This window comes from Carassius auratus, chromosome 16, assembly GCF_003368295.1.
Source record: "Carassius auratus strain Wakin chromosome 16, ASM336829v1, whole genome shotgun sequence".
NCBI lineage: Eukaryota > Metazoa > Chordata > Actinopteri > Cypriniformes > Cyprinidae > Carassius > Carassius auratus.
In genome coordinates, this window is record NC_039258.1 from 26,131,955 (window position 1) to 26,147,045 (window position 15,091).

The 15,091-nt window shown below is 37.3% G+C and overlaps 1 protein-coding gene and 1 long non-coding RNA gene across 3 annotated transcripts; one reads left to right on the top strand and one right to left on the bottom strand.

Moving 5' to 3' along the window:
- Positions 1 to 899: 899 nt before the first annotated feature.
- Positions 900 to 6,242, top strand: LOC113116629 (GTPase IMAP family member 8). Of its 2 annotated transcripts, XM_026284885.1 has the most exons (5): positions 900 to 945; positions 1,212 to 1,267; positions 1,432 to 2,133; positions 3,261 to 3,968; positions 5,376 to 6,242. In XM_026284885.1, the coding sequence occupies exons 2-5, from the start codon at positions 1,240 to 1,242 to the stop codon at positions 6,134 to 6,136; spliced, it is 2,199 nt and encodes a 732-aa protein (XP_026140670.1). In that variant the 5' UTR covers positions 900 to 945; positions 1,212 to 1,239; the 3' UTR covers positions 6,137 to 6,242. The 2 variants fall into 2 exon arrangements, with proteins under 2 accessions (XP_026140670.1, XP_026140669.1); XM_026284884.1 differs by lacking the exons at positions 900 to 945; positions 1,212 to 1,267 and having other exon boundaries at positions 1,291 to 2,133.
- On the bottom strand, positions 5,818 to 10,602 carry LOC113116630 (uncharacterized). Its single transcript, XR_003294054.1, has 3 exons — positions 10,093 to 10,602; positions 8,785 to 8,843; positions 5,818 to 5,911 (listed from the first exon to the last, which is right to left on the bottom strand). It is a non-coding gene; the product is annotated as an uncharacterized LOC113116630 (long non-coding RNA).
- Between the last annotated feature and the right edge of the window lie 4,489 nt (positions 10,603 to 15,091).

Sequence of the window (15,091 nt, forward strand, 5' to 3'; positions counted from 1 at the left end):
CCCATTTCTTCTATTCTCTTTTCTGGCTAACATATATATTCATCTTTTGTGATTTATGTCAAGGGAGAAGTGGGAAACTCCTTTTTCATTTGAAGACATTTGTTTGAGCGCCGGCAAGTTTAACTGTGCAGACATTCCCTGCAATGTGATCATCACATATTTAAAGATAGAATATAGCGAGAGAGAGAATTGTTGCAGAAATTTTACATTAGAGCATGCAAATACATGAATATAGATAGATCGTTATAGTGAAGAGAGAGGGGGCCAACATTTTGCATTTTAGGTCAGCATTGCTGTCTAATCGTCCTATATTGTCTTAAATAGCTTGCATAGCACTTCATCTTTTATAACATGAGATTTTGACCAACATATTAAATCTTGATTTTTGTATAATGTTGGTACAAGATGTATCATTTTGTGTTTGTGTGTGAAAAATTACAGTTTTGGACATATAAGATGATAAAAAGTGTAAAAAACAAACAAAAAAGTAACTACGAATGAGCATCTTAAGCAAATACATTTAAAAGAACATCTATGTGGAGCATGCCCCGATCCACATAATGTTCTCACCCTTTTTCCCCTAACCTGTTTGCCTCTGTTTTTCAATGCATTTTCATTTTCTTCTTCTACTCTAAGTCACACTCAAAGTAGTGACTATTTCCAGATCACTAATCAAATTATCCAAATAGTTCACTCAGCTATTATAGTTATTGTTATCACTCATTCATTACAATATCCCGGATGGATATATACAAGGGGCTGTTAATGGATGTATCAATTTAAATTGGTCAATGAAATGGAAACTGAGCCCCTTCTAATAAGACTCCATAAAAGTGTTGAACCGCTTGTTCAGCCTGACTAACCAGTTTTTCTCATATTTGTTGTGCACACAAGAATAATATTCTTCATTTCACTGTCAGCTCTTCTGCTGTGATGAGAACAAAGGTAAAACCTTTTTTTCCTTTTCACCTCACTTATTCATTCTTTCGCAGATAGCTAATGGCTTCTAAAAGCTTGTTGAAAAGCACTGTAAATGTATGGGGTGGTACTGGTAATCTTGTCATTTTAAAAGCATCATCCATTAGCTTGATCTTGGTGCCACAAAACACATTAATACAAAGTTGAAGATGGAAGTCGTTTTATTAACCTATCATTTAAATGGTGCGGTAACTAATTCAGACCGAAAGTGACATTATTTCTAAATATTTTAGGCAGGGTTATGAATAAGAGAGTGCAGCAATGGCTACATGTGAAGCAAGTGAATTTGGTAAGTTCCCTGATTAACACATTTATATTCTTGGTGTCTAACATTTCTGATTCTGTTTTTAAGAAAAGCTTAAATCTAAGTACAATACATCTCTAGATGTATAGACAGCAGGGAACAAGAAATCATGTTTTCGATATTAGGAATGCATCGTCTCTTATTGGCAGGAGTCCAGTTTCTCTTTGATTTGAGGATTGTGTTATTGGGAAACAGAGCAGCAGGGAAAACCTCTTTGGCAAACCTAATAACAGGTCACGCAGAGCCTCATCTAAAGAGAACGGCCCAGTGTGTGAAGATGCATGGAGATTTTGCCGGAAGGCAGGTCACTGTAGTTGATACGCCGGGCTGGTGGAAGAACTACCTTGTCAAAGAAACCCCTGAATTTCAAAGACAAGAGATTGTGCTTAGCGTTGCTCATTGTCCTCCTGGGCCCCATGCGGTTCTGCTGCTCATACGTGTCGATGCTTTATTCAAAGAAAAGCACAGGAGGTCAGTGCAGGAACACCTGGAACTTCTGAGCGAGAGAGTCTGGAACCATACTATAGTGGTGTTCACATATAGAGACCAGCTACAGGAGCAAACTTTAGGAAAGTACATTGGAAGTGAAGGAGAGTCTCTTCTTCTCTGGCTAGTGGAGAAATGTGGACACAGATATCACGCTCTTAATACTGAGAGAGCCACTGGGACGCAGTTGACGGGGTTAATGGAGAAAATAGACGCAGTGGTCGTGGGAAACGGTGGCTGTCACTTTGAAATGGACAGAAAATGGATGTATGCGGTGGAAGGAATGATGACGAAGAGATACACGAGAGCAAACCAGAGGAGGAAGATGGTACAAGAACAATGGGAGACTCCACTTGTACGACAAGGTAAGAACCAGTGGCCAGATTCATGAAGATCTTCTCAAGAAGGTTCAATTCTGAACAGTTTTTAATGGGATAGTTCACCCAAAAATTTTAATTACTTCAAAATGTACTCACCCTTAAGCCATCCTGGGTGTTTATGACTTTATTCTTTCAGATGAATTCAATCAATATTAAAAATATTATGTCTATGGTATGTGCTGGAATGCCACTCTCTAGTGAACATGCTGAGGACAGTTAGCGGAAGCTAGAGATTACGGTTTCTAATGTTATAAATATGTATATTTTTCTCACAAAAAAAATCTTGATTCAATTCAGAAGGCCTTTTTAAACCAACCAGAGCCACATGGAATAATTTTCATGTGTTTTTTTTTTTTTTTTTTTTTTTTTTGCACTTTATTTTTAGAAAGCTTGGAAGAGCCAGGACATTTTTTTAATATAACTCCAGTTGTCTAGGATGGCTTGAGGGTGAGTAAATCACGGGGTAATTTTCTAACGAGAAAAATGTACGTTGGAGGTTATCCAAACTTTAAGAGATTGTTCACAAAGATTTTAAAGGAAACATTCTTTTCAGGAATGAAAAAATGTGTTTGGAAATGCAAAATATTCTTAACTTTGTTGTTGAGAATAAAGTCAATTTTAAGAAGAATTGTTTTCTTAATGTTTTGTGAATCTGGCCCCAGATAACCATTTTTAAAGGGATAATTTACTAAAATTACAGTTCTCTCATCATTTTCTCTCATTATTTCCCTCATGTTGTCCCCATGCAACACATTAGGAGACATTCTGAAGAGTATTATGGCTACTTTTTCCAATTTCATGAAAGTGAATGAGATCAGGTGTGCTACTGAACTCCAAAATGACAAAAACACATTTCAAATAATCCTGATGTGTACACCTTATGAAGTCATGATTAAAATTAGGCAAACCCAGTCCGTTTTTCTCACTGCCCATTACCTTTAGTTCTTACTCCTCTTGTTGACAAAATATCCTTGACATCTTCAGTTCTTTGTATTTCGCTCCACTTGAGGGTGAATGAATGATGACATAATTGTTATTTTGGGGTGAACTATACTTTTAATCTCAGTTAAGAAAAAAAAAATTATGATTTAAATTAATCTTGTTTTTACCAGGTCTCAAACATGTCCACATTCCTAAGGTGAGGATGGTAATGTTAGGTTTCCGAAGATCTGGTAAGAGTTCAGCTGGAAACACCATTTTGAGTATGGCGACGTTCGTCTCAAAGAGAACATCCACGTGTGTGAGAAGACAAGGCGAGGTGGATGGGAGACACGTGATTATAGTGGACACTCCAGGCTGGTGGAAGTCTCTCCCAGTGGCTGACACTCCTGAACTGGATAAAGAGGAGATTTCACTCAGCGTGTCTCTCTGTCCACCAGGACCACACGTGCTTCTGCTGACTCTGCGTGTAGACATGTCATTCACAGCAGCAGAGAAGAAATCAGTGGTGGAGCACATGGAGCTTCTTTCTGAGAGAGTGTGGGCTCATACTATAGTGCTGTTCACCCATGGAGACTGCCTGGGGGACTTGACTGTCGAAGAGTTCATTGAGAGTGAAGGGACGGCTCTACAGTGGCTAGTTGAGAAATGTGGGAACAGATATCATGTCCTCAACAATGAGAACTGGAATGATGGCAGTCAGGTCACAAACCTGCTGGAGAAAATCGAGAAGATGGTGGCACAAAATAGGGGCCATTATTATGAAATTGACCTTAAGACGCTGAAGGAGGTGAAGCAGAAAAGGAAAGCAGTGGAAAGGAAAGCTAAGGCTAGAGCAAAGAAACAAAGACAGATGAGGAAGCTGGACAATAAAATGAAGGGTAAGATACTGGGTTCTACACAATTTAATTCCATAATGTGACACTTTTGAGTAAAACATAATATCCAGTGAGAAAAAATGCACAGATGAATTACTCACATTAACATCAAGAATGTGCACTAAGAATTTACTTCTTAATTCTCTTTTATACTTCATTTATAATTCAGCATTGCAAATTATCTACTTGTTTTTTTTACTTAATGCACCAAGTCATCGTTTATTATACAGAGTAGGACATTTATTTAAAAATAAAAAATAAAAGACAGAAATAAAATGTAGGTTTAAAAAAAACCACATTATTTACAGCTTTACACGATTATTGCATAAACAAGTTAAAATGATGTTTCCACTGCATTTGCAAAAAATCTACATGCAGCTTTTGGTGCATCCAGCACATGCCTGATTGTGCAAAACTAGTACAAAGTCAGCATCTTACAACTAAAAAGGAAAAAGAGCACATCAGTAAAGGGATGATGCCGAGGAAGATAAGAGCTACTCTTGTTGAAAGTCAATACAGTACAGTGCACACAATATTGTTGGTGATGGAGGGATACAGAGTTCAAACTGCAAATTGAGTTTATTTTTTGTGGCTTTTTTTATGGGCTCGGGTTGTCTTAGAAAAACAATTTTGATGAGAAAGTTTTGGCGTCACAGTGTCTGCTAAGAGTTCAGTGTGCATCACCGAAACGCTGTGTCATTCAAGCTGCATTATTTATTATAAATTCAGTCTGAGTGCTTGTCTGTGTGCCTTAGGGTTTTGGGAATGTGATATTTTATAATGAGTAATAGTAATGTATGTTAATATGCAATTTGTTAATGGTAATGTGTGTGTGTGTATGATATATATATATATATATATATATATATATATATATATATATATATATATATATATATATATATATATAGTTTTGTTTATATAAGTCAAAACTCATTTTACACAATATTTGACATTCCAAACATATTCCTCAAGTCAAGATCGTTTATCAGAATAAAACTCTTGAAAGTTCTTGAATTATGGAACCTTTTCACTGCGAAAAAGATTGCAGAAATAAATTACAGATCCATAATATAAATATCGCAAGTGTTTATTTATTTGCTTGTTTGTGGCAGAAACAAGCTTCCATTGAAACCATAAACCGAGGACCTTCAAGACTTTTATTTTGAAAACAAGTTTTTAATTCAAAATTGTGAGTTTATAAATAAGTTCACTGAGTGTGTATATCGCAATTACATTTTTTTTTTTTTTGCGGAGCACGAGGAGGAATGCGACTGGTAAACATTGCAGGTCATGTTCAAACCCATATCAACCTGACAGAAGTAATGCTTGCCAGACCTGTTTGTTCCTTTGAAGGTGGTGGCTTATATTAAAAATAATTTAGGAATCTTTTTTCCCCCATGTCTTTAGATGTTGGAAAGCATTTCTCAGAATTTTCTCTTGTGCTGCTGGGTTATGGAGAATCTGGGAAGAGTTCAACAGGGAACACCATCTTCGGCAAACAGGTGTTTGGGTCAAGAAGAACAGCCCGGTGTGTTCAGGTACATGTAGAGGTGGGAGGACAACAGGTCAGCATCATAGACACCCCTGGCTGGTGGAAGCACCTGCCCACAGAACAAACCCCTGAACTAAATAAAGACGAAATCACACAGAGTGCATCTTTATCCGCTTCTGGACCAGTCGCTTACATTTTGGTCCTTCGTGCCGACTGTTCCTTTAAAGAGCGAGAGCGGAAGGCGATGGAGGATCATTTGAGGCTTCTGGGCTCCACGGTTTGGGATCACAGTATAGTTCTGTTCTCGTTTGGGGACCTGCTCGGAGACAGAGCCATTGAGCAGCACATTGCATGTGAGGGAGAAGCTCTGCAGTGGCTTGTTGACAGATGTGGAAACAGGTATCATGTTTTTAATAATAAGGCCAAGGGTGAGAGCCATCAGGTCACAGAGCTGCTGGAAAAGATACAAGAGATGATTTCAGCAAACAGCAGGGGCAATGACAAAGACATGCAGGTGCTGCGGGAGGTGACAGAGGGGAGGAAGGTGGAGGAAGACAGAGCAAACACCAGACTGAAGATGCAGGGACAAAGAGAGGAAGATGAATCTGATGATGTATTTGATGATGATGAAGTCATTTGGGAGTCAAGAGCATGGAAATGGACAACAGCTGTATGAGGCGATAAGTTAAGAGTTCTGGAAATTATTTTAATAATCAGTGCTCTTGTTTGCTTTTGAGTAGAAATATCTAAACATCCTTTAAAAAGACACTATTATCATAATTATAATTATTATAATTATATATATATATATATATATATATATATATATATATATATATATATATATATATATATATATATATATATATATATATATATATATATATATATATATATATTAGGGCTGGTAAGTGATTAATTTTTATCTAATTACATAATGTGATGATTAATTAATCGAATTAATCGCACATCAGATTTGGAAGATTACTCCCAAAAGATAATTTAAAGTCATTGTGCAAAACATCAAACAGAGATTACAAAAAGTAAGTTCAGTAAGAAATATATATACACTCTTTGCATATGACCCTTTGCAGTGCATTAATTTTTCTTTATTTTTTAAAACTTTGCTTTTCAAAAATTATATGGTCACAATTATATTTTAAAAAGTCATTTTCCAAGCTTGCAATATATATATATGAAATACGTAGAGGGCACTAGGCTCTGTTTTTAAAATGTAGAAATGTGGAAATGTATTCCTCTGGCAATCCACAGCCATATCTTTACTCTCATAATGCACAGACCCCTTAGCGATAAGAATATTAAAATTGGACACATTTGCACAACACATAGCTGTGGGCAAAGTGGCACACATTCTTGAGGAATATGCAAATGACATGCCACAACACAATATTTCCAGGGAAAAATAAACAAAAACAAACAACCAAACAAATAAATAAATGACAAACGGCATCCAAGGGGAAGAACAGCAAGAGAAAGTAATGCTAATGCAAGTTACTGTTATAACAATGACACTATAATGACTGTAAGACTCTTGTTTCTGGTAGATGAAGTGAATGTCATTCGGTTTCAGACAACAGCACTTCATACAGCCAACGGCTTTGATACTGCTGTTCATCATTCACTGTTGGGAGGATGTTTGCCTTTCACTCATATTCACATGTACATAGTCACTGGAGTTGTTTCCTTATTTTGTCATCTGAACTTTTTCAGTGTGTCTATTTTATTTACTCTGGGGTACTTTTTGTTCAAGGGTCGTGAACTTTGTTGGCGATTCATCCATGAACAACTCAATCAATAATCGTTGGACTGTGTTAAAGGGACAATCCTTTCTTCTTTTCTGGACCTTCAGATACTTTATTTTGTTGTATAGCCATTAAATTGGATAATATAGTTGTTCAGCAGATGTTGGTTTCTGTGTGCTTTTTATCATTAAGAGCTGCATTTCTTTGCGTTTGTATTCACAAAGTTTTCACAATTTGAACCTTTAAAGATACATTTGGTTTATTGAATTTTTCACATTTGTTCACCTTCTCAAAATGAACAAAAACATTACATTTGGATCTTTTCATCTCACAAAGGTATCGTATGGCTTTAGAATGTTACAAAAGTATTATAGAATGTTTTTTTGGTCAATATAAGCTGCTATAATATGGAACCCACTTTTAAAACAGTTTACTGTGGCCCATTAGGGTAAATAAATAATACCAGAAATGTCATTTTTGAGTAGATGATCCCTTTAATTCACACCAGTAATAAGATGTTCGAGCACTTTTTGGACTCAAAGTGGCCTAATTCTCTTTTAATCACAATGTATTGAATAAAACAAAAAGGATCAGGCTACAGATATTGTCTCATGGTAAAGGATGAAAAGAGGCAGCAAACGATGGCAAGGAAAAGTTTGAGAAATGAAGAATCTGAAAAGGGCAAAGCTGAGAAATGTCAAAGAAGAGGATGAAAGCTGTGAAAGAGGAACAAAGCGAGGTTACAGAATCAGACTGAATGAAGCCTCAACAGATGACAGAGTTGGTCTTGCAACACTGAGTTGGGCCTTCAAATCTGTATCCATTCTCTCTCTCTCTCTTTCTCTCTCTCTCTCTCTCTCTCTCACACACACACACACACACACACACACACACACACAAAGTGTTTCAAGAAATTACACATGAATGATTCATGTTTTCAACTTTACTCAGGCCAACTAAGACTGTATAATTAATTGAGGCTTCTTTTACAGGGGACTGGAATTAGGGAGGGACTGTTTAAGATGGGAAAGACGTGAGAGGGCAGAGCATGTTTAATACCATAATCATGTAAAGCAGTACTAAGTGGTCATGAAATCTTTCAAAATTATTATTATTATATCAGTGTCAAAGGCTTGGCATGGTCTTCCAGTCTAGCACTTTAGTATCCAGTATATTCATCTGTCACTGGATAATATTTGGCCCATTGCTGGATTGATGTAAGGTTGGCAGATCACACTTCTCTGACTGTTTATGCCTTTTTAAAGTTGTCCGTTTTCATACTCTGCCTATGCCATGCTAATCATTTTTCACTTTGTGTCATGTCAATGAATTGCAAATATATGCTTAAAATATTCCGGCACGAGAAGGGCATCTGCTCTGAATGTAAATGAAACTCATTGCATCTATATCTGTTGAAATGTGCTAGCTTTAAATTACAACACAATCCGATATTTTTGATGAATAGATCTCCCAAAATTACAATTACAATTTACTCACCCTCAGGATATTCAAGATGTAGATGAGTTTGTTTCAGATTTGGAGAAAATTTGCATTACATCACCTGCCCACTAATGGATCCTCTGCAGTGAATGGGTGCCGTCAGAATGAGAGTCCAAAGAGCTGATAAAAAAAATAATTACTCGAATCCATCAAATAACATTAAGTAAAGCAAAAAGCTGCATGTTTGTAATAAACAAATCTATCATGAAAATGTTTTTAACTTCAAACACAGCCGCTATCCAAAAAATAAATTAAATAAAATACAAATACTTTCTCCAGTGAATGCATCATCTTGTCTAAATCAAGATCAAGCACTATTTACAAACTAAAAGAGTTCTAAACAAATATGTCAGAGGATTTTGATGTGAGAGGACAACAGGGAATTAACTTTTTCAATGGAGGAAGAATTTTGTATAGATTATGGACTGGTATATTTACCAGAAGCAACATTTTTAAAGTCAAAACGTCCTGTTGGGTTTGTTTCATACAAACACAGCTTTTCACTCCACAAGACATTAACTAATGCACTGGCGTCATGTTCAACAGAGAAAAACATGTCTGGGTGGCCTCATGTGAATTGTATTACTCATGTACTAATTCAGAACATTGTGTTTCTGTATTGGAGAAACAATTGTGTAAAGGAGACTTGTCAGTATAATAAATGTGGCTAAGTTAGTGCTTGTGTGAATGAAAAGAATGGCTAGTGCTCCAATCACCAAGGCCTCTTTCAAAATAACCTTTTAAAATGAGGTACTATGACCTTCTTTAAAAAAATCAGATATGCTATTCATCCATTTTGAATATACATTTGCCCTGAATTGATGGTTAGGGGGATATGCTATGACAGTCTTAGGAGGCATGCGACTTTATGAAAAAAGGAGGTTGTGCTGACATTCATCTTTTGAAAATAGAGCCATACGGTTTTGAGAAATGAGGGGAGAACTGAGTGATGTAATTTGTGTAGTGTAATGACAGTTTTAAATGTTCACAATGGTTTGACCTTGCGGTTAAAATTAAAATAATTGCTACATGGGTCGTTTCACTCAGTAGAGGGAGTACTATTCCCTTACTATAGGTTCATTTGCATTAAAGCAATTCGTAAGGGTTATTCTTGTGAATGTGCATAAGGCGGTTACTTCAGTTCTAGGAAGTGTTGCTGAAATCAAAGTTTGCCATTGTCTTTTTATGTTGAGAACAGCTTAAGAATGAAATAACGTCCACAGATACAAAGCACAGCCGTAGTGTTTGACAAACCTTTTGTTTTGCATCTTTTGAACGTGTTTTAAAATATTCATGGTGCTAAAAATATTGCACCTGTTTCCGGGTGACATTTCCACTGTCAGTGCAGTGCTGATCTTGAATGGCTTACCTGTTGTCTGGCTTCTGGCTGGAACAAGTCTCTGCGTAATCCTGTAGTCAGCACTGTGCACTTTCTAGAACATTCCCAACACAGAGATTCAGGAAATTGCTCAGCAAGTGTCAGGCTGCTCGAACAGAGAACACTAATCCTGTAAAGACTTCCCCTCAAAGCTGCTCTTAAAAGGAGGCACCTGGCAGAAGGAAATGGGAGGAGAGCTGAGAAACACAAAGAAATAAGAGTTTTTAGCATTAGTTGCGATGCTGGCTTTAAGGACGTTTAGTGGGGTTTGAACCAAGAGTTTTCTTGTCTCTCATTGAAAATGGCAGTGCAGAAGCCTGAATGAATAAAAGAAACTATGACACAAAGGATTTTTTTTCTACATTGGCATATAAGGATAAATGCATATCTGTTCTACGTGGAAACTAGGGGAAAGGGTCAAAATAACTAATGTAACTCATCATATATTCTAATTCAAATCTAACTCATTATTTATCAATTTTACACATTTTAAATAACAACCAATGCTATTTAAAAACTGCAAGCATGGTAACATTTTAGACATTTTATATTGCAAGCTACTTTCTGGTTTATGATTTGAATATATTTACAACCAAAAACAAATCAAAATGTGTTCATTCTGAATGAATCAAAGCAGTTGAGTGAATGATTTAATGACACACTCAGAAAGACTTGTTTTGTCCCTGAATGAATCAGTGTTTAAACAAATTGGTTGAGTGAATGATTCATAATACAGTGACTATGTCCAGAATCGCATATTTCCTGAGTGAGTTATTCTCTGAACAATTACTTCATGTCCATTAAAATGTGTTAAGGGGGGGGTTAAATGCTATTTCATGCATACTGAGTTTTTTTACACTGTTAAAGAGTTGGATTCCCATGCTAAACATGGACAAAGTTTCAAAAATTAAGTTGTACGTTTGAAGGAGTATTTTTGTTCCCAAAATACTCCTTCCGGTTTGTCACAAGTTTCGGAAAGTTTTTTTTCGAGTATGGCTCTGTGTGACGTTAGATGGAGCGGAATTTCCTTATATGGGTCCTGAGGGCACGTCTCCCGGAAGAGCGTGCGCTCCAGTATAGCGAGGCTGAGCACAGACATTTCACTGATCAGAGCGATTCACTGATCAGAGCGAGAGCATCGCGAAAAGTCACAAAAGAAGTGTGTTTTTGGTTGCCAGGGCAAGACAACCCTGCACAGATTACCAAAAAAAAAAACAGCATTAAGGGACCAGTGGATGGAGTTTATTTTTACAGAGCATCAACGGAGTTGTGCAAGTGTTTTTGTTTGTTCCCTGCATTTTGAAGATGCTTGTTTTACAAACAAGGCCCAGTTTGACGACGGATTTGCGTATTGTTTATTTCTTAAGGATGATGCAATCCCAACGAAAAAGGGTCACGATCGTGTGTTGGAACCGCATGCGGTGAGTAAAACTGCTTAAAATATCTCTGCCTCCTTGTTAGTGCATCCACTCCCATGCCGGAGACCCGGGTTCGAGCCCCGCTCGGAGCGAGTCGTTGCTGCTGCTGCTCTCGTTCAGTTTCAGTCTCAGGATCTGATTCTGGATCATAAATAAACGGCTGAATCTGACTGTTAGCCATGGTTTGTTTTGGATGATGGTTTTTTCCTCAAGGTAAAGTCACAGCTTTCAAACGCTCTCAACGCAAAAGCCTACTGGCGCTCGTGATTCTTTAGCTCCGCCCACACATCACACCTCCAGCCGGTCGTGTTTTTCCGGGAAAAATCAGTACAGACTATCTTTCTCTTATGAATATAATAAAACTAAAGACTTTTTGGAGTTATGAAGGATGCAGTACTACTCTATAGGTACTCAAGATTAACAGGATATTGAGTGAAAACGAGCATTTCACCCCCCCTTTAATGTGTGTGGTTTTAATGTAGTTCAAATATACATTTATCATGTCATTTTCACATGTCCTTCATCAGTTGTGTCACTTTATTGCCATTCACAAATCCTCTACCATGGCTTCATGGGATGTTAAAATGTCTATTGGATGCTAACTTCAGAATCTCATCTGAAGTGTTAATTAAGTCACTTATTTTTGCTTACTGTTTAATGATTACTTACATACTGAATTTGATATCAATTTTCTGCCTACTATTTAGTAGGGAAGTGTGCATATTGGGATGCAGCCAGTGGCTTTCTAATCAAAGTTAAAGTTTAAACAATTGTATTTTCCACATTGACTTGTTTTGCTTGGTATATAGTTCATCTATTAATGTGTATCCTTGATATTCTTACCATAGAATATATCAGTGAATTATGTTCTGTACTACTACTTTAATTGTACCTGACTTGAATAATAGGCTATTTTTAACAGACATACAGTATGTATCTTCTGCTGACATGTGAAAGAGGGTTGAGGCCAAATTTCAAAGCTTTTGTGTAAATGAGCAGAACCTCAAAAATTTCCCCTCCTCCCAATCTACAAGACTGTTTGTGCTCTGTGTTACACTCTGAAATAAAACTGTGTCAAACATCCAAGCCCCAAGAACTTTACTGACAAGTTTTTGGTTTGATTCCAGCCCCCTAGAGAATCTGTCACAGATACACCTCGACAAAAACACAAAAATACCCCCACTGACTCTTTCACGCGTGTGAATGGTCAGTGGAGTTTTGAAACCAATTATATCAGCCAGCCATCCATCACAAGCCAAGCCTGATATAAACCAAATGGACCCATCTCTTGCTATGTGTTGTCAAATTATAATGGAACTTATCATAGACAGTTTAAAATAAAGACGCATGCTCAACCGAGCACCATTTTAATCCAAAGACAGAGCATGGCAGGGTTACAACTGTAATGTTTTCTGCTTGTTGGAGATTTGCTTTTACAGACTGGGAATGTTGTGGCCATCTGTCTCTCTCTTTACAAGACATAAACACAACAATCCTCAGTGTATTTTCCATTTGTTTGAGTGTAACAGCCTTTAAATTACATCAGGAACAAGTGGTATATTCAGCCTAGACAAGGTGTTCAAACTCAACACACGCTTCAATGAAAATATGAGGAATGTTTTTGCTGTAAATTTCATATTCTGCTCTGTCAGACGATGACAGTGGCTCTTCTCATGAATGTAGAATGTGTTTTATGCTCTCATTCCAAGCCAATGCATATCTGACGGAAATCAGAATCCAATGGCAAGTTGAAATTGACAGATACAATAAACATTTCTCACCTTTCACATTTTGTGACAGCATGAAATTGTATGTCTGTATCTCTCTATGACAGAATATGAAAATCGGAGTTCACTATCATATTTTCTCTCCAGTAAACTCCATATTCTTCATGTAATGTGTTATTTACCATTCAACCAATAACCATGAGTGCATTACAGGACAATGACGATCCTTCTGGGAATAGAGCCACCAGCGGGCACATCACAGTTCGTAGAACCCGCAATTTAATCATTTTTGTTGCCGCTGAAAGATCCGTCCACACATATTTAGCTTCAGGCCCCACGCAGCTCCTTTTTTTTATTTTATCTCCACAGAGACCCAGACAACCTCCAATTAATCCAAATATTAGTGTTTAATTAGAACTGGGGGAAGAATTAATATTTTAAGGATTAAAGGATTACGAAGCATGTGTCATCACAACAACCGGATAACTAAATCGCAAAGTACATTAGACGGGCAGTAGTGCTATCTCAAGGCAGAAACTGCATCAAAGAGTTAATTACCAAGCTAATCATGGCAGCTCCCAAAGGGATTAGAAAACCTAATCGTAAATCTTCCTTAAAATTAAAATCCAATACCTGCTAAATGAAAAGTGGAGGGAAAACTCTTCCTTTTTTGTTTAATTATCAACTTGAAATGTTAATATGCAGGATTATGTGACTTACAGTCTACTGTGTCTGAATGCTTACATAATTCCAGTGCTATTCTGTCATAAACAAACAGTATTTTTTTTAGTTTTTTTATTCTGGCTGTCTCATTATCATGTCTATCCCCTCTCCACCTCTAATCGATGTAACACTAATGGTCACTCATCAGCTCACAGTAAATATCAATTACTGTCAGCAGGGCTGAAAAACAGGGGAATGAGTTGGTCCTGCAGGACTGTCAGTAAACACTTGGTTCAAAACATAGTTTGAACAATGTCAGTGCCTAAGTCTTGCATTATTGCTGCACCATTTTTGTGGTATGTTGTACCTTCATTTATAACTTTTTATAAGTCAATGGGATGGGAAAATGTAAATATGTTTTATAATTACTACAGACCCGAACATTACCAGAGATATTTTGAAAAAAAAGGGGGGTCTTCTTTATTCTATAAAAAAGTGTCTGAGCTGCAAAAGTAATTATTTTCTGTGACGTGTATATTATTAGTCGCCTTCAATACCCCTGTGCAAACAATATTTTGACTGACAAGGATAATAAAAAGTCTTAATCTGAGTCTGGTTGTATTAGATTGAATTGTAGTGTCAAACATCCGATGCTGTGGTTGTGTCACGAATACGAACCCCGTGAGTCCCTCCAGAGGCCAGCAGAGGGCACCATCGCCCGAATACTGACACCCACAGGCATCCAAACACTCACTTACACTGATACTCACTACATTACCCAACAGCCCCGCACCTTGGACTGATCACCGGCCAGGTGTTCCATATCAGAGACTGCCATATAAGCCAGACCTTTGCGTCACCTCATTGCGAAGTCTTGTTTCTGCCACGGCTAACATTTCTGAGCGTTCTACCCTGTCTTGCTATCCTAGTTGCCTACCCTTGTTGTTTATCGATCCTAGAACCTTTGCTGCCTACCTTTGAACCCAGATTGTTATACGGACTGTGATACTTGCTGGTTACCCCGACCCACTGCTTGGTATTGACTACGATTCTGATATCTCTATTATACTGTGTTTGCTGATCCTGACCCTTCGCCTGTACGACTACGAGTGTTCAAATAAAGCTTGCAAATGGATCCCATGTCGAGTCAGTCATCGTTACAGAAGACTTCGCCAGGACAAG

Bases quoted from the DNA above. Each gene is read 5' to 3' on its own strand.
- LOC113116629 (XM_026284884.1), top strand. From the start codon at position 1,392: ATGTTTTCGATATTAGGAATGCATCGTCTCTTATTGGCAGGAGTCCAG. The intron at 2,134-3,260 runs GTAAGAACCAGT...TGTTTTTACCAG, and splicing joins GACTCCACTTGTACGACAAG to GTCTCAAACATGTCCACATT. The intron at 3,969-5,375 runs GTAAGATACTGG...CCATGTCTTTAG, and splicing joins GCTGGACAATAAAATGAAGG to ATGTTGGAAAGCATTTCTCA.